Source organism: Gouania willdenowi, chromosome 22 (assembly GCF_900634775.1).
Source record: "Gouania willdenowi chromosome 22, fGouWil2.1, whole genome shotgun sequence".
Taxonomy (NCBI): Eukaryota; Metazoa; Chordata; class Actinopteri; order Blenniiformes; family Gobiesocidae; genus Gouania; species Gouania willdenowi.
In genome coordinates, this window is record NC_041065.1 from 1,200,703 (window position 1) to 1,225,494 (window position 24,792).

At 36.8% G+C, this 24,792-nt stretch overlaps 1 protein-coding gene across 2 annotated transcripts; it reads left to right on the plus strand.

Moving 5' to 3' along the window:
- The first annotated feature begins 8,433 nt into the window (after window positions 1–8,433).
- Window positions 8,434–23,583, plus strand: gabrg1 (gamma-aminobutyric acid type A receptor subunit gamma1). Of its 2 annotated transcripts, none has more exons than XM_028438598.1 (9): window positions 8,434–8,582; window positions 11,084–11,244; window positions 11,896–11,963; window positions 17,641–17,861; window positions 18,026–18,108; window positions 20,758–20,895; window positions 20,960–21,112; window positions 21,275–21,480; window positions 22,841–23,583. In XM_028438598.1, exons 1-9 carry the CDS (start codon window positions 8,536–8,538, stop codon window positions 23,129–23,131), a joined length of 1,368 nt encoding a protein of 455 aa, XP_028294399.1. In that variant the 5' UTR covers window positions 8,434–8,535; the 3' UTR covers window positions 23,132–23,583. The 2 variants fall into 2 exon arrangements, with proteins under 2 accessions (XP_028294399.1, XP_028294400.1); XM_028438599.1 differs by having other exon boundaries at window positions 22,844–23,583.
- Window positions 23,584–24,792: the final 1,209 nt, after the last annotated feature.

A 24,792-nucleotide genomic window follows, 5' to 3' on the forward strand; every position in this document is an offset into this window, starting at 1 on the left:
AACTCCTGAAAACAATCACCAGTAATAAATATTATCTCCCTGGTAAAGACAGTAGCTCTAATAACTGGTAAAATGATAAACTGATGATATTACAGTCTGTGAATGCTGGATAGGGGACGCACTTACTCTGCTTCTGGGTCCTAGTGCCAGCCGAGCGGTGAAACCTGTTCCGTTTACCGTGTGTACTGAGGTCCGTGTGTGTTTAATAAGTCCGTGTGTGTTTAATAAGTCTGTGTGTGTTTAATAAGTCTGTGTGTGTTTAATAAGTCTGTGTGTGTTTAATAAGTCTGTGTGTGTTTAATAAGTCTGTGTGTGTGTTAAAGTCTACATGTTTATGTCTCTGTCCATCCACTCTTTTCATTATATTCATGTCTTTTAAGGGTTTATTACATAATATCAGCTGTAGTCCAGGCCGCCGCCATCTTGGATTATGTCGTCACCAGCGCGTCATCAACACAAGTTTCACTAACACAGAATGAGTCAAATAACTGTAAAGAGGTTTAATATTAGTCTAATATCTTTTTAAAGTGGTGTTTTTTGTGTCTTTAGACTCCAGTTACATTTATGTATATAATATGTTCCCTACAATATAAAAAGGTTCACAATATAATTATTTTTTATAGTTTCTGTTTCCACTGTATCCAGAATAATAATAATAATTCTCAACAAGAACTATTGATTGATTTGTCACATGACTGTTCCAGGGTTTGAGTTTATTTTATTTAGTTTCACATCTACCTGTAGATCTATGTTTTTTACACTGATGACAACTAGTTTGTAGTTTTATTTCAGAAAGTTTCACTTTTACAGTTACAGTTGGAAACCTTTATAATAGAATATTCTAGTTACATTACAGTTGCAACTACACCAAACTTTCCATACTACATCTACAATGTTAGAAAGAAAACTACCGTTTGTACAAAAAAACCATAAATCAACACAACATTAGTAATGATGTGAACACGTCTGTGGTGTGTGATGTTACTAATGTGTTTCAGAGAAAAGTGTTAAGGTTCATCAAAGTGTTCAGGTGGGCGGAGCCAGATAGAAACCCAGGGTTTCTTTGATAAAACCTGTCAGTGACCAGGTTTAGTTCACGGACAATGTTGCCATGGTAACATACTCAGAGAAGATCATACCTCACGTTTAGGACTGAGATACTCAGAGTTTCCCTCATTTGAGCCTGAACATACTCAGAGTTTGAACATAACCTGCTTTATGGAATAAACCTCTGGTCTTTATTATTAGTCCTATTTTGTACATTAAAGTCATATCGTATGCAATAAATAAAATACAGGAAAAATAGAAAATGATTTGAAATGTAATAAATGTGATACTTTTACTTTTATTTCATAATTACTGACCATTAACTTTAATTATTGAACTGAAAACTTCATATCAGATGTATAATAAGCTATATCTTGTCACACCAAAGGCTTCTCATCACACAAGTCTCATTATTTAGGAACTATCATAGTTATAAGAAACAAGGATACATTATGATTCTAAACTTGTATGGGTCACTTCAATGAATGCGTGTTAAATCCTTCACTGCTTTGTTTTTTTACAAATGTGTCCTAAAACCTTCTAAACGTCCTTATTAGTAGATCTATGTCTAACAAAACACATTATTATGCACCATATTTATTTAATGGCCTTTTAAAAATGGGACGACTTTACAGTTTTAGAGCCTGTGTTCCTTCATCTTTTTTTTTCTCCTTTGTCTGCACATGAAGTCAAAGGTCAACACTACAAGAAGTGCAATCTTTCCAACACAGCAATGCATGTTCTGTTATTGCAATTAAATAAATAAATGTATTTTATTGCATAATTGTGACCATTATGCAATAGAGCATCCCTAAGAAATACTTTATTAAAGGGAGGATATAAAAAGAGAGGGCAGTGTTACACCAGGGTGAGGCGGTGGTGGGGGAGGGGGAGGGGGAAGGGAGGAGAGACTCAAGGTGGCAGATGGAAAGGGGGGAATAGTTTATTATTTTGTAGTGAGAGTGAGATATGAAGTTGTAGTTGTGTATATTGTGCTTATGTGTATGTAAGCTTAGGTATAATGGTGTGGACAGTGGGAATGAGTGAGTGGTAGTACCTAAAACAGGTATTTGGGATCAACGTGTCTAGAGTTAAGCCCAGTACGAGTTTTATCCCACAGCCCAAGGCCAGTGCATCTACGACCAATGTATGTGTAAGAAACCCAAACGCTGCCCTGGAACCAAGATGCAGCCAGGCCAGCAGAGAGAGCGGAGGCCAAGGAGCCCCAGGCTACCAACTCACAGCCGAGCAACCCCCCAGACCCAAGATCCCAAGCCGAGAGGCAGGCACCGCCCCCATATACACAGCCAAGAAAGCCCCAAGGAGCCGAGGACCCAGCACACCCCGCCACCGACCCTAACCCAAGGCCCCCTGCCAATAAACACAACCCTAGCCAGAGCCTGCAGGGACCGGACCCCAGGCCAAAAGGACCTGGAATAGAAGCAGCATCGGGAGCAGCCCATCCAGGAACAACGACCACATCCCCAGCCACCTAGGGTCGTAACCTCCGGGGGGTGGTATGTTGAAGTTTGATTAAAATTAGAGGGATTGGTAGGGCAACTTGAGGTGGGAGTGCCGCCCCCATGCCAATACTTATTAGCGCAGGCGGCGGCCCTCTCTACCCCCAGCCCCACCATCCAGTCCCCCAAGGGTTGGGTATTGGTGTGTGGTACATCAAGTAACACATCATCTTTAAATCATGTGATTGATGATGTCACACGGCCCCACTGCCTGTAAACATCCCATAGTTTTCTACTGGAGTGAAATATTCAGCCTGATTCATAGATTATTTAACATCTTTTTAAAATAGCTTTTTAGAACATTTATTAGCTTTTTAGATCATTTAGTAGTGTTGCATCTGGTGGTGTCAATAGTGGTGACAAAAAAGGTGGTGTTGAAGAAATCTTCAGGACAACTGAATTGCAAATATTAAGACTTTTACTGTACAATCAGAGTCCAAACAGGGTGTCAAAACCTGCTGAGAGCTGTTTTCCAGATCATTGCAAACTCTGCAAACTCTAAAGCATTTTCCAGCAAGCTAGTGCCTATATAGACAAGGGTAAGGTCATCCTACAGGGCCATATCTCTAACCTTAGCTCATCACCATATATGGAATCACCTTGTTCTAGAAATAGATGGAGAAAAAACAACCAATCAATCATTGAAACAGGGAGCTTGATGTCTGGACCCCTCAAGTTTAAATATATCTCAATGGTATACTGACTCAAAAATGAAGGTCTCTACGAAACAGTCAACTTTTGTTCAAAAGAGTATAAACCTTTTAATAATCAAGATATTAAATACATTGATAAACAGTCGCTTTTTCAGTCACAATGACAAATTGCACTGCTTTTGGTTGCTCTAAATAACCAGAAAAAATTAAAGATGTCGATGAAAACTTCTTTTGTTTACTGAAAGAGGATAAAAACAGTTGAACAGGTGACAGTTTCAACTCTGAGGTTTGGTAGTAGACATTGAAGCAGAGAAGAAGAGCTCTCGCAGTGCGCTGACACGCTCTGGTGGCTGAAGTTAGAGAGTAAATCACGGACTGTTGAAAACACACAAACCATGAGGATTGAAGGACTTTTGGGTGGGAGTCATTTTAACATTTAAATGAATATGGTTCATAACAATGTGTATTAGACATAGAGCTACTAATAAGGACGTTTCAAAGATTTTAGGACAAACTTGTACAGTCAGTGGAAGGATTCCTTTAAACACGTACCCTGGTTAAACTTGTTTGCATATTTTTTTTATTCAATACTCTATTACTTCATTTCAGAATCAGAATCAAATTATTTACTTTCAGAGGCTCAAAAAATTTACAGATGAAACAAAGAAACACTAAACAAAGAAAAAAATAAAACAAACATACTTAGTCTGTTAATTAAATAACGATTAAATACAATTGCACACATGCTAGTAAAATATAATATAACATATATAGCTTCTAGTTTATAGCGCTGGCATGAAGATGGCTTCTACACATTGTTACTGAAGCAGAACACCTGGACACATGACATGTTTAATGGTGTGCACTGAATAAAAATGTTCATTTCATTATTGTGTTGTTTACAGTGAATAGCAATAGAATAGAATGAAATAGAAAAATGTTATTAAGATCGTATTAATTAAAATCACATTATTCTTTATATTTTGAAATGCCTTTAAAGAGTGTAATGTTGGGTGTTGTTCATGGTTTTGGAGAACCAATAATTTGAACCAATTAGAACAGGGGCGTCAAACTCATTTAGTTCAGGGGGCCAAATACTGACCAGTTTGATTTCAAGTGGGCCTCAGATTTTAGGCAAACAAACATTAATTCAGCATGAATTTAACATTTAAGCATGTAAAGCATCTACAATGTGACAGATATCAGTCCCTGCAGGATCTTCACTTTACATTTCTATTTAATTTGGGGAATTTCTTTTGAAGAATTTGATGAAAACTTCTGAATTTTGGAAAAACTAAGAAAATTTGCTATTAAAAAGGACAGCCATCATGTGATAAAAGCAACAGGAAAAGTGAGAGCCCCTGTAAATACTCTAAAGCAGGGGTTCTCATCCCAAAATAAAGGTTCCAGAGACCGGTGGTGGTGAAATGGGATTTAAAAAACCACAGAAAATGGTTAAAAGTGGCAAATTGCTCTTTCTTTCAAGACTACAGCGGAGCTTATATCTATCTGTAATGTAATCGTTCTGATACTCCTTAAAACATGTAAATAATGACTGTTAGTTTCATGTCACAGATGTTAGTTCTACCTCAGGTGTGTAGTATAAGGCTGCGTCTGAATAGTCCCTCCTATCTCCTTTCCTATTCACTTTTCCTTAACCATGTGGATGATGTCACAGGGGTTAAAGAAAGGTGTTAGGAGATTTCCTAAAGGAGTTATGAAAAGGCCATCACGTTTGTTTTGACAATCAGACGCACTTCCTCTAGGTGACGTAATAATCCGACGGCTGTGATCCGACGTCCCTTTTCAGTCTTTTGTGAGTTTCCGTGAACACTCTGATGAGCGTGTCCCTTAAATGATGTTGCCACAATTAATTGTGTGTCAGCATTATCTCGTCTCCTTTAGTAAAGGATGCATCAATGTTTCCTAGGCTAAAGGATATTATAAAGGAAGCATTGAGCCACTTTTCCTTAGCTTTTAGAGAATTGGAACGCTCTTTATCATGGCCGCAGCTTAAACACTTCCATGAGTGAAGGAACAGTGGATAGGAAAGGATATTGTCCTGAACCCTGACAACATCAACTCCTGCCATCTCCTGCCAAAGAAAAATGATAACAGAGCTGTAAAAATAACCTTCACGAATATGAAATTCAAAGGAGAACTACTGAAGCAAGGAAGAAAGCTGAAGGAAACGAAGGTTTTTATTAATGAAAGCCTGACAAAAAAAAATGCAAGCATGCAGGAGGAAAGATTTTAAAGACGTGGACAAGGAACTGCAGAATTTACATCACACCACTGGGAGAAGAGAACGGAAAACCAATCCTCATCAAAACGATGGAAGACTTGGGAAAATACGAAGGATCCACCTAAACAACAACATTACTGATGGTTAGGGATGTAACGATTCACTCAACTCCCGATACGATTCGATTCATGATACTGGGTTCACGATACGATTCTCTCACGATTTATTTTACAAAATGGGAATGTAGACAAATTTTTTTAGAAAATACTGTATTATTTTCCTTTTATATTTCATTGTCAAAAGAATCCCTTGAAAAACTATTCAAAACAATGTAATTTAACTAAAAATAAATCTTGAATGAAATAAATAAAGGAATAATACGAATGAAAATGAAGCCTATTAATTTAAATTCTGGTTCTATAATAAACAATGCAAAACTGCATAATAGTTCTTTTTCTTTTTAAAAGTGCAACTGAAAATGTATTTTGTGCCTTAACAATTGGACTTTAAAAAAAAAAAAAACCGTGATTACACTGATTTACGTCATATTTGTTTGGACACTTGCCTTCTGCTGGTTAAAAAAAGTACTGCGATTCAATTTTCAGAAAATCGATATCAACCGTGATACTTATGAATCGATTTTTAACTGCCTTATGATTAATTGTTACATCCCTACTGATGGTAATAATGGATATGGACCCAGATCTATATAAACACTGGAAACAAAACTCAGACTGTGATTATTTTACGGAGACTGAATTAAATGTGGAAACCAAGAGTAAAAAAGGTCTGTCATTTATTCATTTCAATTGCTAGGTGGTGGGGTGATTAAGGATTACATTAAATTTAAATTCAAAGTGTTTATTGTTATATGTGCAGTTAGAAACACGTTTACCTGTACAATGAAATTACTACCTTGCTTATAAACTAAGATATAATAATGTGTTTATACAAGTTAAATCTAACAGTGGAAAATACAACACTGCTAATAGAACTAACAGCTGGATTAACCTTGATGTAGAGACAAAACAAGCTGCAAACTTGTGTGTCCAAAAGAGACATTCCCGAGTGGTGACATTATGGATGAAAAGGGAAAAAAACTTCCAAACACCTTCGAAAGAGGAACTATTCTTGAACTGGAGGAATGCTAACAATGTCTGGCAGGGAACAAGGCCAACACGAACAACGATAGAGAGGACGAGGAAAAAAACAAAAAACAAAAAAGACAACACTGACTACAGATGAGAATACACAAAAAAGGACTGTTCAGAACAACTCAAGAATGTTTGACCAGAGAGACATGTAAACCCATGTAAATTTGCGATGGTGAAACGGGACGGGACCCAGATAAGCAAACTGCTTCTTTCGTCTCCTTTTTCGGCATGTACAAAAAAAAAAAAAAGTGAATGTAACCATGTCGGAAATAAACTGAATAAATAAAAAAATAAAAAAATAGATAGGAGGGAATATTCGGACGCAGCCGAAGTTTTCAGTGTCCAAACTTTTGAGACTTTAGGTTGGTTCTTCTTCTATTGTGCAATTTTTCTTCACAATGTGAAACAACACTGCTCTTTTATGTTCTAAACAATGTTTTAATTTATTTTTTCATTTGGAGGTTTAGACTTTTTCAAAATTTCTTTTGAGGCTCCTTTTTTTTTTTTTTTTTTAGAAACAATTACATTTACCACTTTATGAATACCATTCATATTTATTTTGTTGCAATGAGTGATTTTATTTAATCTATTCATGTTTAACTTGTTTTTTGTTTTAATGAAAAATGTCTTTTTGCAGTTATTACCTAGTTCATTGTGTTTCTGCTCAGTAGAAAAGTGTATTTAATGGAATCTCTTATGCAAATACATTATTATTGGCTTATTGAAAATGATCAAAATCAGGCAATATTTTCATGCATCGGATCCTTTCAGATCTTTTCAATGCGCACAACGCGTCTCTATTTTTTCAGAAATTAATGTTTTGATTGAATTACAATTTATTTTGGTTTTTATGTTGTGTATTGTGTTTTTATATGTTTTCTTTTAAATATATAAACAATTAAGAAAAAACACAAAACAGTCACATATTTAAATATATTTTTATATATTTTGGAGCCAGAAAAACAGCAGTGTCCACATTTATGTATTATTATTTTCAAAATAACAACTTCTGGTCTCACCATAATAAAAGTTTTTTTTTTTTTTTTTTGTCCTCTGGTATTTCTGTTTTTTGGTTTTAGAAATAAAAATTGAAAATCAACCGATTTTTAAATGTTTGTTTATCCCTTCTTGACCCTGATGAAGAAATATGCCTTGAATTAAAATTGTAGTTTTTCAGTTGGAAAATGAAAATGAAAATAACCAATAGTTATTTTGTTTTTCAATTTCTTTATCTGAACGAAACATTCAAAGACCAAAACATACCTGGTGTCACCGTACATCTGTACTGAGATTATAACCCTAACTCTAACATGATCCAATAAACAAATAAAACACGAGTCCGCTCACTTTGAAAACAAAAATTAACAAAAATGAATAAATCATTTTTTAGCAAAAAATGATTTTTTGCTAGTGCGCATGTGCGCACATGGGCATAAGTGCGCATATACTGTACAATCTCAGTACGATGCGAACTCAGTACATGACATTGGTCTGCATTTTAATTTTCAAATTTTCCATTTCAAATTGAATGTTAGTAATTATTTGCTGGGGCATCTTTTGAAAATTAAAACTTAAATGTAATTTCCTTTACATTTTATTTAAATTACAAAAGGAGCAACTTTAAGAAGAAAATGAAAACGCAGTTTGGATTATTTATTATTTATTTTATTTAGGAGTTAAAAATGCAGCTTTATGTTTATCCATTTTAAACTGAACTATGTTCCAGATGTTTCTAAATCAGAAACAGAATGAGTGCTGAGCACGCAGCTATTGTTGCGCAGTACCCCGCCCCCTCCCCCTCCCCCTCTCCACTATTGGCTGTATTTAGACGCATCCTGAGGAGAACAGGCTGTGGTTCCTCTGGTTCCTCTGGTTCCTCTGGTTCCCATGGTTCCAGGCTCTCTACAGTGACTGTGATGAAGGCTGACATGGATCTGTGGATGTTCTCTCTCATCGCTCTCTGGTGAGTCACTGAACACACACATAAACACACATAAACACACAACAATGAGCATGTTTGGTTCTCCTGGAGACAACATTGATCCTGATCCACCGTCATATCACGCACGCACACGCACACGCACAGCAGGAGCAGGGCTGATAAAAAGCCTCCTTTGGAACGAGAAGTGATGAATAATCATAATCAGTCATGATGTGAATGAACACGTGTTCTATAGCTAAAGGACAAGGACACCGCGTTGGTACCATGGACAGTGTCACGTGGTTTATGTCATATTATGAAAATAAAGAAAAGCCTGTAAATAAATAATGGAATATACAGTTAATAATATCATTTTATTTTTTATTTAAAATAATAATAATAACTTTTATGCATTACTGAAGGTCATTTGATACTTTAAATGTATAGATAGATAGATATATAGATGTATAGATAGATAGATAGATAGATGTATAGATAGATAGATAGATAGATGTATAGATGTATAGATAGATAGATAGATAGATAGATAGATAGATAGATAATCTTGTGCGTAGTAGTTGTGGAACTTCAATATGTTGTCAAACAAACAGATATAATGTGGGGAGGATAGAGTACGTGATGACATGGTTAAAGCCCCCACTCATCAGAATAAATAAATAAATAAATAAATAAATAAATAAATAAATAAATGCAGTGGGGTACACATTTACTAACTAGACCTGGGCAATGTAACAAGATTCAAGATAAAAAAATAAATAAATAAATAAATACTGTATTGGATCAATTAACAAACAAAATGTCACTTTCACAGACAGTTGTCATCAAACGTTCACTAAATAACACTCAACAGAATAAAACAGAACAGAACTAACAAATAAAACAAAAAAAACAGATATAAAATGAAATTATGGATACATAAAAAGTGTAAGTGCCTTTTTGTCACACATCTTTTGAGGAAATTATGTAATTGTGAAGTATACTTAGTCTATTGTCAGAGTTTTCTATAACAATATCACGTATATCAATATATTTTGACTTTAATCTGATCACTGCTTTCACTACGTCTCAGAAGAACATATAAAGCTGAGTTAGAGGATCACTGAATATGTTCTAACACAGACACACTATATTCACTCACACGTGCTGTCCCTTAGAGGAGAAAAAGCAACACATATTGATCAGCTGTTTATTAATAAATGTGTCTGTGTGGCATTTTTCATCAGCAAATTTAACCCAGAATTGTCTTTCTGCTGGTCAGACTTTAATGAGTTACAAGTTATCAAGATTTTTATTGTATGTAGCCATTTTAAGAAAAAATATCGAGATATGACTTTGGTCCGTATCGTTCAGCCCTATTATAAATGCTATAAGTCCTTCTCACCTCGTCTGGTCCTGATGTTGGTAAAGACACGTCCTGTTTGTGGACGTCAGAGTGCAGACATGGTTATTACCAGAGGCTTGTTGCCCAAACTGATGGTGTGTTTTTAGCCTCGCAACCATCGTCCATAATTCCAGAGACAGGAAGTCAACTCACCACCATCAGCTCTTCATTCCCCGTGCTGTGCATGGCCCTCAGTTACAAAACTAAGCAACAGGAGAACCACAAAACTAAAAAAACTTGTCTTGTTGCTGTTCAGCCCACGACCTCCAAAATAAAGGTCCCAGACAGTGGGGACCCTCCAAAATAAAGGTCCCAAAGAGTGGGGACCCTCCAAAATAAAGGTCCCAGAGAGCAGGGACCCCCACTGTAGCTGAAGGTGGTTGAACACAGACATGAACATTGAAGAACAGTCATGTGGAGACAGGACCATCTATAAGGGGGAATAAAGGGGAGATTTTTGGGGTCCATCCATAAAGTCAGTAAAATGATGGTTTATTGTTCTATGAATCTGTGATAACCACATTTATTTATTCATCTGAATAATATCCACTGTTATCCAGGAACGTTTATTATTATTATTATAGTCATCTTAAAGATGGAAATCATGGTTTTAATCACTAATAAAATGGTTCAAAGTGACCAAAAATGGTGGAAAATGTGGTGAAATGAGATTTTAAAAACCACAGAAATTGGTTGAAATTTGTATCTTGAAAAGTAGGAACAATTGGTTTAAACTAGCAAATAATGGGCATGAAATATGGTATATAGTCAATATTTGTGACATTAGGTGGAAAAGTGGTGGAAAGGGTTCATAAGTGCTGAAAATGTTTTGAAAGTAGAAAAAATGTGCAGAAAAGTCATTGAAATGTGATGTAGAAGTGTCAGAAATGGGAGAAATGTAGCAAAAATGTATTAAAGAAGCAAAAATATGGCAAGTAAAAGTGATAAAAATAGGTTAAAATATGGAAAGTTTGGTGTCGTTGCAGAAAAACGGTAAAAATATCCAAAAACGTTATTTTCTTTAAGGCATCTTGTGACCCCCTCCCAGTGTCTTGCGAACCCAAATGGGGTCCTGATCACTGTTGTTAACAATGTACGGTATAATAAGTTGTTTGGTTTTATTTTATTGTGTTTCCTACAGTTCAGCATTGGGGCCCAGTAAACAAGAAGAAGAGGAATATGAAGACGTTCCAATTAATAAAACCTGGGTTTTATCACCAAAGGTTTATGAGAGCGACGTGACTTTGATCCTCAATAAACTATTGCTAGGTTACGACAACAAACTACGGCCTGATATAGGAGGTGAGAGAGTGAGTGAGTGAGTGAGTGAGTGAGTTAATGAGAGCGTGTCTTTGTTTTGTATTTTTTTTACCTGGTTTGGTGCACATTTGTGTTGTTTTGTGTATTTTACTGTCCTTTTGTGCATTATTATTCTGTAATTATTTGTGTTGTTCGAGTCATTTTTGTTTTGTGGATTTTTTTCCTCATTTGGTGCCTCCGTACAAAATTATCCTTCTGTTCTCTAGTTGATGCACTTGTTAATTATTAACATATTTTAGAGCTCAGCAATGACTGGTTGCTCTTACAGTTGCACCTAATTCACCCCAACACCCCAAAATCAGGTACTTTACATCAACTGGAATCTTTAAATAGTCTCTAGAGTGAATATCTTCAGGATAGATCAGATTGCTGCCAGCTCCAATCAACAGCATCCTTGCTACCATGATTTAATTCATGTAAATATCCTCAACATTTTCCATGGAGAGTAAAGACAGGCACATGACCTTCCAGTTGTCCCAGGAATCCATCATGTACCCGGCTGCGTACGTTCCGTCCAGACATGCAGGCTCACCACGGCTTGGTCTGCTCATTAAGAAAATGTGTTAATAGCATTTAGCGACCAGCTAACTAATTCCATAATTTTGATTTAACGAACCTTCTTCTACGTTTCAGTGAAACCAACAGTGATTGAGACAGCAGTTTATATCAACAGCATTGGACCAGTGGATCCCATCAACATGGTGAGAGTACCTACCTATCCTCTCCTACTGTAGCTACAAAAGAGCCCGTAGTGGATTTACCAAGACTTAAAGAAGCTCAACACCATTCTATAACAACTTCAAACATTCACTAGATGCACTTTGATAATGCAGAACAAATTTGAATAAAAAAAATGGATTAAAAACAACCTTTAACCTCTTCAATACCAACGGACCCGCCGGTGGGGGCAGCTTCAGCTTCTGTGGCTCTCTTAGGTCTAAATATTTTAAAGAATTAATAAAATCACACATTCTATATCACTCCGTAATCTTAAGAAACTATAGAAGCTAAAACTGTAGCCAACCCACATTTAGAACTAAAGACCAGGACATTATGTGTTCAAAGAGGGAAAAGTGTCTTTTTCCACAGAGTCACAAAATAAACACAGATCTCTATAACAAGAGACTACGTGAAACTACAGGCTGAGCTGAATCCACTGATGTACAGGTCAGAAACCTTTAGCACAGTTGTGGCTTGTGGTAAAGTTGGCTTTAGCTTAAACTTTTGTATAAAAATGTTTATTTTTGGCATAATCTTTATTATTATCACCAAACTTGCTGCAGTTGATGTTCATACATTAGTTCAATTATTTCTGCTTTTGCAGCCTTCAATAATGAGAATTTACTTTATATTTGATTTAAATCTCTAGTTTTTATGAGCAAACATGATTTATTGTCACTCAGTATCATATATTTCCAAAATGTCACATTATCTGTAACCACTAAGGGTCCTACTTCAATCTGAACCATGTAGGTCATGTAGAAACAAATGTTATGTGTTATGTGTTATGTGGCTGGGGCTTAAGAGGTTCAAATAAATAAAATAATTCCAGCAAGTTCATTTTTTCTATTTTTTTTTTTTTTTTTTTTTTTTTAATAATATATTAACTCATTCAGTACCAGCCGTTTTTGAGCATTTGGACTGATTTTTAAAGACCCCCATAATATTTTCTACTATGACTATCTGAAATCTGACACCAGATTTTGAAAGATTGAAGCCTCTGCTTTCATCAGAAAAAAAAAAAAAAAACAGTTTCTGGCCTGTTTTGTTCTCCAGTAATAAAGTTTTACACAAATCACCAGTTTCAGAGCAAAAAACTGAGAATTCAGGCTTTTTCTTAAAAAAAATCTGTCAGTGACTTTAAAGCATTTTTTTTTTTTTTGCTTCATTGAAAACTATAACATCTGAACATTGATTTCCTTCTAAAAAAACACTGAGACCAGGCTTTTGATGGCAAAATGATGATTATTTTATGATCTGACTCACAGCTGAATGTTCTTCTTACTGTATTTTGTAAAGTTTTCACTGAGTGAGTTAAGGTTTCATTTATTCAGACAACTTTTTTTTTCAGGAAATTTGCTTTGATCTCCTGGCATGGGTTAGGGTTCAATCAAATTTCACCAAAAATAAATGTCAAATACATACATTTTAAAGGGACTATATGTAGAATTATTGTGAATTTTCAACTTTTCAATATATCTGAAATACCTAAAATCAAAATTTGAGTGTTAAAAATCATGTCCTTAGTGTATAAATATGGATTTAATTAAACTTTTAAGACTGTATCAAGTGCAGCACAAAGGACATGTTGATGCCATCACATTTAACAGTAACCATGGGAACAGCAACAGCTCAGATTAGCCTAAACCCTCCGATTGTCCTCAAATATTACTAAAACATTTTATTTTTGCCTCCAGAAAATGATTTACAGAAAAGTTTTTTTTTTGTCAGACACTTTTTTTGTTGAATACATAAATATATTGATAATGAAAGCTGTTCTCTAGCGCCACCATCAGGACAAACCTTTATATTAAAATGAATTCATCTTGAATAGTTTTCATCCAAATCTTCTCAAATTTACTGACAACAGTAACGAGCACGAAGTAAGAAAGTCATTTATTTATGAAGCGCTTTTCACAGATAAAATCACAAAGTGCTGTACAGAGCTGTGGGGAAATTAATACAAGTGCAACATCATGAAAAGATAAAAAATCATTTAAAATCCAGTAACTAAAAGCTTTTCTGAAAAGTAAAGTCTTCAACAGTTTTTTAAAAGTAACCACACAGTTGAGCTCCCTGAGAGACTGGTGCAGGTTATTCCAGAGTCTGGAACACCAGGTCTCCTCTGGTTTTACATTTAGTTATTGGGGTCTTTAGGAGACCCTGGTCTGAAGTGTAGGGGTACAATAAATCTGTAATATATTGAGGGGTCTGACCATGTAACGCTCATGTAATGTAATAATTAATATTTATAGTTTATTCTAAACTTCACTAGAACCAGTGCAGAGTAGAAAGAATGGTGGTGATGTAGGATGTTCTAGAAGCACCAGTTAAAAGTCTGACAGCAGCGTCTGTACGATCTGGAGTCTGTTTAGGGTCGACTTATTAAAACATTAAAATTACAATAGTTAATGTGTGATGATATAAATGTGTGTATGACCAGTTCTAGATCTGATTTTAATAATAAATGTCTGACTTTAGAGATATTTGTCAGATGATAAAAACAGTTTTTAGTCAGTAGATGACAGTGACCCTCCAAAGACATGAACTGATCAAACACAACCACAAGGTTTCTTATCAGGAGCAATGATCAGAGTTTATGATTTATTAGAATTTATCTGGAGATCATTTGATCACAACCAGTTTTTGATACAGGATATACAGTCTAAGATCTCTGATAAAAAGTGAAACGCTGAGTCATTAAAGGAACAGTACAACTGGATGTCATCAGCATAAAAATGATTAGATATATTTTTAAAACCATGGATCAACGACCAAGAGGCATCAGATACAATAAAAACTAAACAGGAACCAGAACAGAGCCCTGGGCTACTCCACATGACAGGTTGGACATATTAGACATTACATCATTAATAGTAATATTAAAAGTTATTTCATTAATATAAGAGGTAAACCATTGGAGAACAGTACCAGAAAACACATCTCAGATGTAAGTGGATCAACCAGTATACAATGATCTACTGTATCAAAGGCAGCATCAGATCAAGTCAAACTAAAACTGTGTAACGACCAGAGTCAGTGACATCATCACGTCACTAGAAACTTTCAGATTAGTTTCAGTGGATTGATCTAAAACCAGATTAATATTTATCATAAATATCATGAATGATGTTAGCTGCTTAGCAACCATTTTCTCCATGATTTTAGACATGAAGAGAAGCTTAGATATGGGTCAGTAGTTTATAGGTTCCTCTGGTTCAAGATTAGGTTTTTTTAAGAATGAGGTTTATTATCACATGTTTAAACAAGCTGGAGACAGAGCCAGAGAGAAGTGAAAGGTTTATCAGTTTTACCTCCCAAGGACCAACAACGTCAAAAACATTTAAGAGCAGTGGAGTGGGAACAATGTCTACAGAGCTCGATTCCTACTAAAACCTGAACATCCTGTAGGTTGACAGGTACAGTCCTCCTGTGTGTGTACAGGCACATGGGACGGTGAAGGGGCAACAAGATTTTCAATAGTGTTGAACAAGACCTTGGGGTTTCTCTTATTACGCAAAACAAGATGAGTGAAATAAGTACTAAAATAGTGGTTTTCCACAACCGTTCCACTTTCCGACAGCTTCTCCTAAAGCTAAAAAAAAAGCTTCATTCATCCACGGACAAGGTTTCTTATTAGAGCCTGGAGTATTTTTGGCTGGTGCTACTGTGTCCAAAATAAAATAACACAACTAGCAAATGTAGTTGGGTCAAAAGAGGCAGAAAACCCACTGATTGCTGCTTCATTAAGAATGCGTCTCTGTTTTTTCACATTAGAAGTAGTCTGTACCAGTGTGATTGACAGATTAAATATGATACAGCAATGGTCGCTTATTTGTAAGTCTTCAATACCTAGATGGTCAATCATTAAACCAAAAGAAATGACCAAATCTAAAGTATGACCTTTAGTTCCTTGCCGCCATGATGAGTTCATGTTGGGTGTGGGATACATATGTATGTGTATATACGTATATATGCATATGTGTGTATCCATAAAATGAAGAGTCCGTCCTTAAGACTGCTCTACTGTAAAGTGCCTTGAGATACCATTGGTTATGATTTGGCGCTATACAAATAAAGATTGATTGATTGATTGATTGATAGTGTGTGTTGGACCTGACACATGTTGCACAAAGTGAAAAGAGTCCATTAGAGACATCAGCTCAGCTGCCATAGGACAGGAGGAATTATCAACATGTAGATTAAAATCACCAAGGATTAATACACAGTTTAACAATAGATGACATAAACTCAGAGAATTCATCTAGGAATAAACGAGCAGGACCAGGAGGTTGGTAGATTAAAACACAGTAAAAAGAGTGTTCATTTCCAACCTTACACATCTGGAGCTCGAAGGAGTTGAACGTGTTCATGTCCAACAGTCTGAAGCTGAAAGCGTCTCTGTATACGAGCGCTAATCCTCCTCCACGTCGTGTAAGCCGTGGAGTTCCAAACACGGAGCAGTCCGTAGGGCACAGCTCATTAAGATGAATGTAGTCATCCTCCCGTTGCCATGTTTCTGTAAGGTACATCAGATCCAACCTGCAGGACATGAAATGGTCCTTCAGGAGGTGAGATTTGTTGGATAGAGATCTAGAATTCTGCAAATCGAGGAGTAGAGTCACTTTCTCGTCGGCCTGTGGAGAGCCGCGGCGCAGCGTACGTGATCCGCGCCGGGGAAGGCGTCTGTGGAGCAGCGCTTCAAGCAGCAGGTGACACAAGCCAGAAACCAGACGCACGGGAGCCACGGGCTGAATCCACCATAATCCATATGTTAACTGGCATCCAGGATCAGACCCAGGATTTGACCTGCAGAACGCCTTTATCCTCAACAGGACTCCACCACGTTTAGCCTGTTTCATGGCACGCTTCCTCCGGGGAACAGGTGAGCACAGCAGGAAGTCAGGTACTGAGGCCAAATGAGGAGGAAGTCTGGAAGTTTGATCCTCAGAGTTGAAGCCCATGTAAACGATTTAGGTCAATAAGTGGCTGACGGTCGTACGCTACTAGTGCAGTGATGTTTTGGCACAGAATACCGATCAGTGCGGCTACAAACAAAAGTTCCAGCAGAGCGGGCAGACGGCAGCTGGTACATGCTGGCGCCATCTCGTCCATTCACGTGACTCTAGCTCAGTATAAACCCTATTGATTGTGGCGATGATATGACCTTTGACCTTTCCTGCAGCGCCATCATCAGGTGAAACTTTCAGTTTTAGAGTTAAATCTTTCATCCAAATCTTTTCTAATTTGGGGTGCACATTCATGACTCTTGATGTTGGTCTTTCCATTTTTGTAAGGGATTGTTTCTGCCGGAGGGTCAACACTATAATTCTCATCAGATCATCACTTTCACTGTGAAAGAGCTGTTCCAAAACCTACGCCTGCAGCTTTACACAGCTGAAACAGCTTGGGGTCAAATTGACCCCAGAGGAACAACAATGGATACAATATATGTTCAGCACATTGAAAAAATATCATCATGATAAACTCACGCTTAAACAATTGACTAAAAGTCATGAAAAAACATGACTTTATAAATATACATTTTTGAATGAGAAACATTGAATGGAGTCAAGTTGACTTCAAGGATAATAGGAGGGTTAAGACAATGTGAATGTACTGTTTTTAACGGACAAAGACGTTCCCACTGTTTTGCAGGAATACACCATTGATATATTCTTTGCCCAGACGTGGTATGACAGTCGTCTGAAGTTCAACAGCTCAATGAAGCAGCTCATGCTCAACAGTAACATGGTAGGAAAAATTTGGATTCCTGACACGTTCTTCAGAAACTCCAGGAAATCCGACGCCCACTGGATCACGACTCCTAACCGCCTCCTCAGGCTGTGGAGCAATGGCCGAGTCATGTACACGCTCAGGTGAGCCCAGTTTTAGGAACCCCCCCCCCTTTCCAAGCATGGTTACATAGTTGTATTTGTTCTTTCTAAGAAAACCTGAAGTGCTTTTCATGTTGTCCTTCACACCACACGGTGGGTGGTCTTCATACACGTGTCCACACTTGATTTCTCTTTGTCACAAACAGGTTGACTATTAATGCGGAGTGTTACCTTAAGCTGCATAACTTTCCAATGGATGAGCACTCGTGTCCGCTGGAGTTTTCGAGCTGTAGGTGGTCAAATATATTTCCCTCATAAACCGATCGTCACATTTTAACTTCAAGCTTCAGGCACTCCCAGAAAGTGACCTTCTTTATGGGTTTGCTTGTTGGCTCCTCCCACCAGAGGCCAAAGTGCTTGAGGTTTCCATCATAAGCTCCTCCCATCACATGACACAGGAGATCACATTGTGCTTACGTATGTTCATATAGTTCTACAGTGTCTCCATTAAACTCATGCTTTGTGTCTGTTTGACGTCATGCTTTATCCAGTAAGAAAGATATACGCCTCCATCCCTTTAAGACACAAAGACATGGGACAAAACTGCAGTGTTACTAAATGTCCTCAAATGAGCAAACATTTATCATAAAAACATGAAGCTCAATGATCCTGGCTTTGACCTCCAGGAACAACAATGACTTTTCTTTCTTTCTTTGGATAGGATTTGTTTTTTTTTCTCTACCTAATGAACCATTAGAACAAAACTTCTAATGAAATACTTCTTTATTCCCAACATGATACCAATCATATATTTTATTGGTTCTGGGGAAATGAATTAAATATGCATCTTAAATGAAGACAAATTAGGATTTTATCTTTGTTGACGCTCTTATTGTTGGGCTCATAAAGCAGAGGTAGGCAACTACAACTAATACAGGAAAGAACAAAGAGTTCTTACAGTCATTTTGTGTGTTTTTTTCTCATTCTGTGTATGTTTGTTGTCGTCTTGCTCGTTGTGAAGCATTTTGTGTATTCATGTAGTCCTTTTGTGTGTTGTTCCTGTAAAATATATGTTTTTGGAGTCATATTGTGTTGCATTTTTCTGAGTAATTGTGTGTCGTTTTGTTCATTTTTGTAGTTTGTGTGTTTTTGGAGTATGTTCTATGTTTTTATCTTGTCTTTTACTGTATTTTTCTGCAGTGTTGTAATTCTTTGTATTTTTTTATGTATTCTTATTTTTCTGTTATTTTGTACATTTACTTTGGGGGCCGCTTGAAATTAGAGCGAGGGCCGTATGTGGCCCTCGGGCCGGCAGTTGCCTATGTCTGTCACAGAGTTTATAACTGCTGCTATTGTGCGTTCTTTTAGATAGCGCTGCATTAAATCATCTTGTTACTACAGTGTGATTATGGGTGGTATATGATTATATCACTGGAGTTACTGTATGTCGTCTCTTTTACTGGTGGCTGGGTTGTGGTCAATTATAATTGTAATCGTATAATTGATCATTAATTTCATTTATGGCGTAACTATAATTGTAATTGTAAATTTAAAAAAATCTGTTGCTGTCAAAATTATAATTAGATTGTAACTGAGTTTAGATAATTTACTTTGTAATTGTCATGAAACTACACCTAAGTAGTTAACAATTATTAAAATATGTTCCATATCAAGCTTTCACACATTTTACCATTTAAAATATAAATCTCGGGGTACACTGACACATAAAAGGCTAGATATTAGTTTTTAGTGTATTTTACAGCTGATTTAAGACCTGTTAGCATTAGCGATGCTAACAGAAAGCTAACACAAGAGGAAGGTTCACTTTTATTAGGCTCATTGATTGTGATTAATTGTAATTGAAATTTTAGCAATTGAGAATGTAATTGTAATTGACTTTGTGAGAATAAAAAAATATTGTAATTTAATTGTAATTGGGAAAATTGGGTAATTGAAAACGTAATTGTAACTGAAAAATGTAATTGACCTTAACCCTGACTGGTGGTATACAATCTTATTACTGATGTATTATGACTGTGATTAAGGTTTTTTTGGGGGGGGGTGGGGGGGTTTCGTAGTCTAGTAGAGGAGCTGACATGTCCACCAGATAAATAGGATGTATAGCAGATCTTTTTCTATATTCTGAGAGAGTAGGTGGAGCTTATTACTATATCATATTTATATTTATATTTTATTTTATTTTTTATTTTTTTAATGCGTACATTCATGAGTACAGACAACATAATTTATGGGTTTGTTCCAAAAGTATTTAAAATAAGTGAATGAAAAGCTAAATCTGCGGGGGGCGGGTACTGTGGGCTGAACTAAGGAAGGGAATATAGGAGGGGGAGGGGCTCTTTTGTGGAGCAGTGGGCGGTAACTCCAGGAGGTGGGGGCGTTCCTAGGAGGACTCAGGCGTATTTACACCTAAAATGTCAGAGTTTTTAAAGAATACTCAAACATACATGAATGAACCAAGGCCAGGTATGTTTTTAATGAGGGAATGACATGACAGTAACATGATATAAATATCAAGAGATTTTATTAACTCACCTGTTCACTTGAATTATGCTGCTTTGCCATTTTTCATTGCATGATGAAGGATGAAGGGGTTTCCAGCAGGAAGCCCTTCGATGGTGTTTTGTAGCTGAATGCTGATTGGCTGGTTTGCAAACGCAAATAAACCAGGGTCACAATTCGTCTGTGTATTTGGTTTTGTACTTGTAAGAGAAAAGTTATCACACGCACACAAAAGCCATTTTGTAGACACAAAATCTTAATGACCCTAATTTAATCCCATACATTTCACTCAACATGTTTTTAATGAAAATGTAATTTGCTCATTTGATCAAAATGTCATCAGAACGAGGATTCACATGAGTTGAATGTTCCTCTGACTGACAGAACAGCTGATTACATCTGAACGCTCTGTGTGTAGACGGATATCCTAGGAATGAGATCATGTATCGTTGGAACAGACGGGCGGTGGAGGTGGCCGACCAACGCTACTGGAGACTCTACCAGTTTGCCTTTGTGGGCCTGAGGAACTCCACAGACGTGGCTCACACCCAGTCAGGTGAAGGAACTGAATGTTCAACATCCAGTGCAATAAAAGCGCTAATGATTCATGGCTTCCACAGGAGAATATGTCATTCTGACCATCTTTTTTGACCTGAGTCGGAGAATGGGTTACTTTACTATCCAGACGTACATTCCCTGCAGCATGATCGTTGTCCTGTCCTGGGTTTCATTTTGGATAAACAAGGATGCTGTGCCAGCACGAACGTCTCTCGGTTGGTGATTTTCTCACTGTCCATATCTTTACCATCTAATAAGTTCATATTACCTAAGAAACATGTATATCTAATATAATATTTGGATGGTCTTATATACCAACTTTTGCTGAAGAGAAGTGTGTGTGTGTGTGTGTGTGTGTGTGTGTGTGTGTGTGGCAGGTATCACCACGGTCCTCACCATGACAACCCTGAGCACCATCTCCAGGAAATCTCTACCAAAGGTTTCCTACATCACTGCCATGGACCTGTTTGTTTCCGTCTGCTTCATCTTCACATTTGCAGCGCTCATGGAATACGGGACTCTGCATTATTTCACCAGCAACAGACAGACCAAGGAGGCTAAAGCTAACCATGGAGCACAGGTGGTAAGTATCTCCTCCTGTTCCATCACTGTTTGGATGACTTCAACCTCTTCAGCCCCAACGGACCCACCGGCGGGGGCAGCTCCAGCTTCCGTGACTTTCACATGTCTAAATGTTGTAAATGAATGAAATAACACATTCTTTACCTCTCTGTAATCCTAAGAAACTATAGAAGTTAAAACTGTAGCCAACCCACATTCAGAACTAAAGAGCACAGCACACACACCAGGACATTATGTTCAAAGGAGGAAAAGTCGACAACTCGGCAAACTCAGCATTTTTCCACTGCTATGAGTCACAAAATAAACACAAAATTCTATAAAAAAAAAATACTACGTGAAACTACAGTCTGAGCTGAATCCACTGATGTACAGGTCAGGTATGTTACGTACCAAAACAACGCCATATAATCAGAAAATACACAGTGGAAAAAGTCAGTAATGATGACAAATGGTGTCTTTTCTTTGTTGTTTCGTATCAAAAGTTGCTCCAATGTGCATAAAACTCCATGTTTTAATAAATCCAAATTGTGTAGTCAGACAGATACCATTACACACATCTGAGCACTTCTCAGTCGAGAAATCCATCCAATGAGGCGCATCGCATTCATGCATAAAATGACCGGTCCCTCCTTTACCCAGCTCTGATTGGCCAGGGCTAAAGCCCGCCCCCTTAGTGTTTGATAAATCAACAATTTCTACAGCCTATGAGCTTTACAACGTTGTGTGAATCATTCTGATTGGTCAAAGCATTGCTAAACAGAGCCATGCGTAACAGCATCAAAGAGTGGAACCAAAGATAGCATTACGCATAGCACAGCAGAAACCTGAATAAAAATAGATATGTGTTTATTTCAAGCCAATTGTTAACTTCTAGTGTCAAACATATAGACTAACAATGATTGGAATCAATTTGACTGACACATTACAGTTACACAATTGTTTCCAGATTTGTAGAAAACTTTGGTACAGTTGTAGCAAAGTGGGCTTTAACCTGAACTTTTTTGTACAAAAACGTGTATCTTTGGCCTAATATTTATTATTATCACTAAACCTGCTGCAGTTGATGTTCATACATTAATTCAATTATTTCTGCTTTTAAAGCCTTTGATAATGACAATTGGCTTCATATTTGATGTAAATGTCTAGTTTTTTGGGCGGACTACAGATTTGTGTATTTAAAACATGATTTATTGTCACTCAGTATCATATTTCCACAATTTCCCATCATCTGTAACCACTAAGGGTCCTACTTCAATCTGAACAACAATTGAACCATGTAGGTCACGCAGAAACAGAAAAATGTTGTTTGTTATGGTTCTGTGAGAGGCTTGAGATGAAAGTGAACTTTTCTCTCTCTGCAGCAGAAAGCGTCCAGTATGATGAGCATGATGAACGTACAGTCCCGCACGTCCCTCTTACAGATGAATAACATCGCTCCGTATCACGAGGACGACGACTACGCCTTTGAATGCTTGGATGGAAAAGACTGCGCCAGCTTCTTCTGCTGCTTTGACGACTGTCGTTCAGGACGGTGGCGTGAGAACAGGATGCACGTACGAGTTTCTAAGATCGACTCTTATTCACGGATCTTCTTTCCCACTGCGTTTGGCCTCTTTAACTTGGTTTATTGGATCGGGTATCTGTATTTGTAAAATAATATATCGTCTACCGTGAACAAAAATAACAATAATCGCAATATTTTCCTTTTACTGAAACAATATATATATATAAAGGAAAATAAGTTGAATTTATAACAGCTTAGCAGCTAATAGGTAACTTTGTTCATTCATCATATGACCTGGTTCTTCGTGTTCAGGAGGTACACCCAGGACAGGGCGCCAGTCCATCACAAAGCCAACACATAGAGACATACAATAGTTAGCCTAGCATACAGTACATCGTTATACTTGGAGTACTGGAACATGCACAGGGAGAACATATAAACTCCTCACAGAAACAACACCTGTGTCCATCCCTGAGGTTTTGTTGCTACATACTGTACTACACCAGTGGTTCTTAACCTGTTCAGATTTTTGGGGTCCATCCATAAAGTCAGTAAAATGATGGTCCATTGTTCTATGAATCTGTGATAACCACATTTATTTATTCATCTGAATAATATCCACTGTTATCCAGGAACGTTTATTATTATTATTATAGTCATCTTAAAGATGGAAATCATGGTTTTAATCACTAATAAAATGGTTCAAAGTGACCAAAAATGGTGGAAATGGTGGTGAAATGGGATTTTAAAAACCACAGAAATTGGTTAAAAGTTGCTCATTAAAGTGGGTAAAAACACAGAAAAAATGGTAAAAAATGGTTCAAAGTATTAATATTGGAACAATTAATAGAAACGATTACCAGGTAGTGTAAACTGGCAAATAATGGGCATGAAAGATAGTAAATGTGGTTAAATTGGCCAAAATAGGCATGAAATATGGTGAAAATAGGTTAAAAGTGACAATAATGGGTCAATATATGTGACATTAGGTGAAAAAGTGCTGAAAACGTCTTGAAAGTAGAAAAATGTGCAGAAAATGTATTAAAATGTGATGTAGAAGTGTCAGAAATGGGAGAAATGTAGCAAAAATGTATTAAAAGGAGCAAAAATATGGCAAGAAAAAGTAATGAAAATAGATTAAAATATGGTGAGTTTGGTGTCGTTGCAGAAAAAGAGTCAAAATAAGCAAAAATGGGTTCAAATTGTTCAAAAAATATTCATAGTTTCTTGAAGGAATCTGGCGACCCCAAGGTTGAGAACCACTGGTTTATAAGTATCAGAATCAATGCTGCTATTCCAAAGGTGAAGGTGTAGCTCAATATAAATCAGCTTATTTGATATTATTATTATTATTATTATTATTCAAATGCAAAAGACAAAATACATGCATTTTGTTTCAGGGTTTTTAAGGAGAAAAAAAAGCTCATATTTTCTCTGGGTTTTAATGGTTGTAAATGTGTGGGAACCTCCTCAGAGGATGGTTCTTATAATGTTCAGGATGAAGATCCACTCAGTGTCTAATGCATGCAGTGTATGATGAGTAGAAATAATAACTGCTCAGACGTTTCCCAATCATCCCATCAGAGCTTATAACGTGTTTCACAGTATAAACAACACATCATGGATCATCTGTAACGGTTCAGAAACATCAAATAACCAAACCAGGAAATGATGAGGACGTGTTTTTCTTCAGTCTGTTACAGTTACATAATGTAAATCTTCATCCTTGTTGGAATGTAGCAAGAAAAGTGACGTTATTCTATGCAAACAAACTTTAAATCCTCTTTCCTACTTGTTTGTAGAATTGTG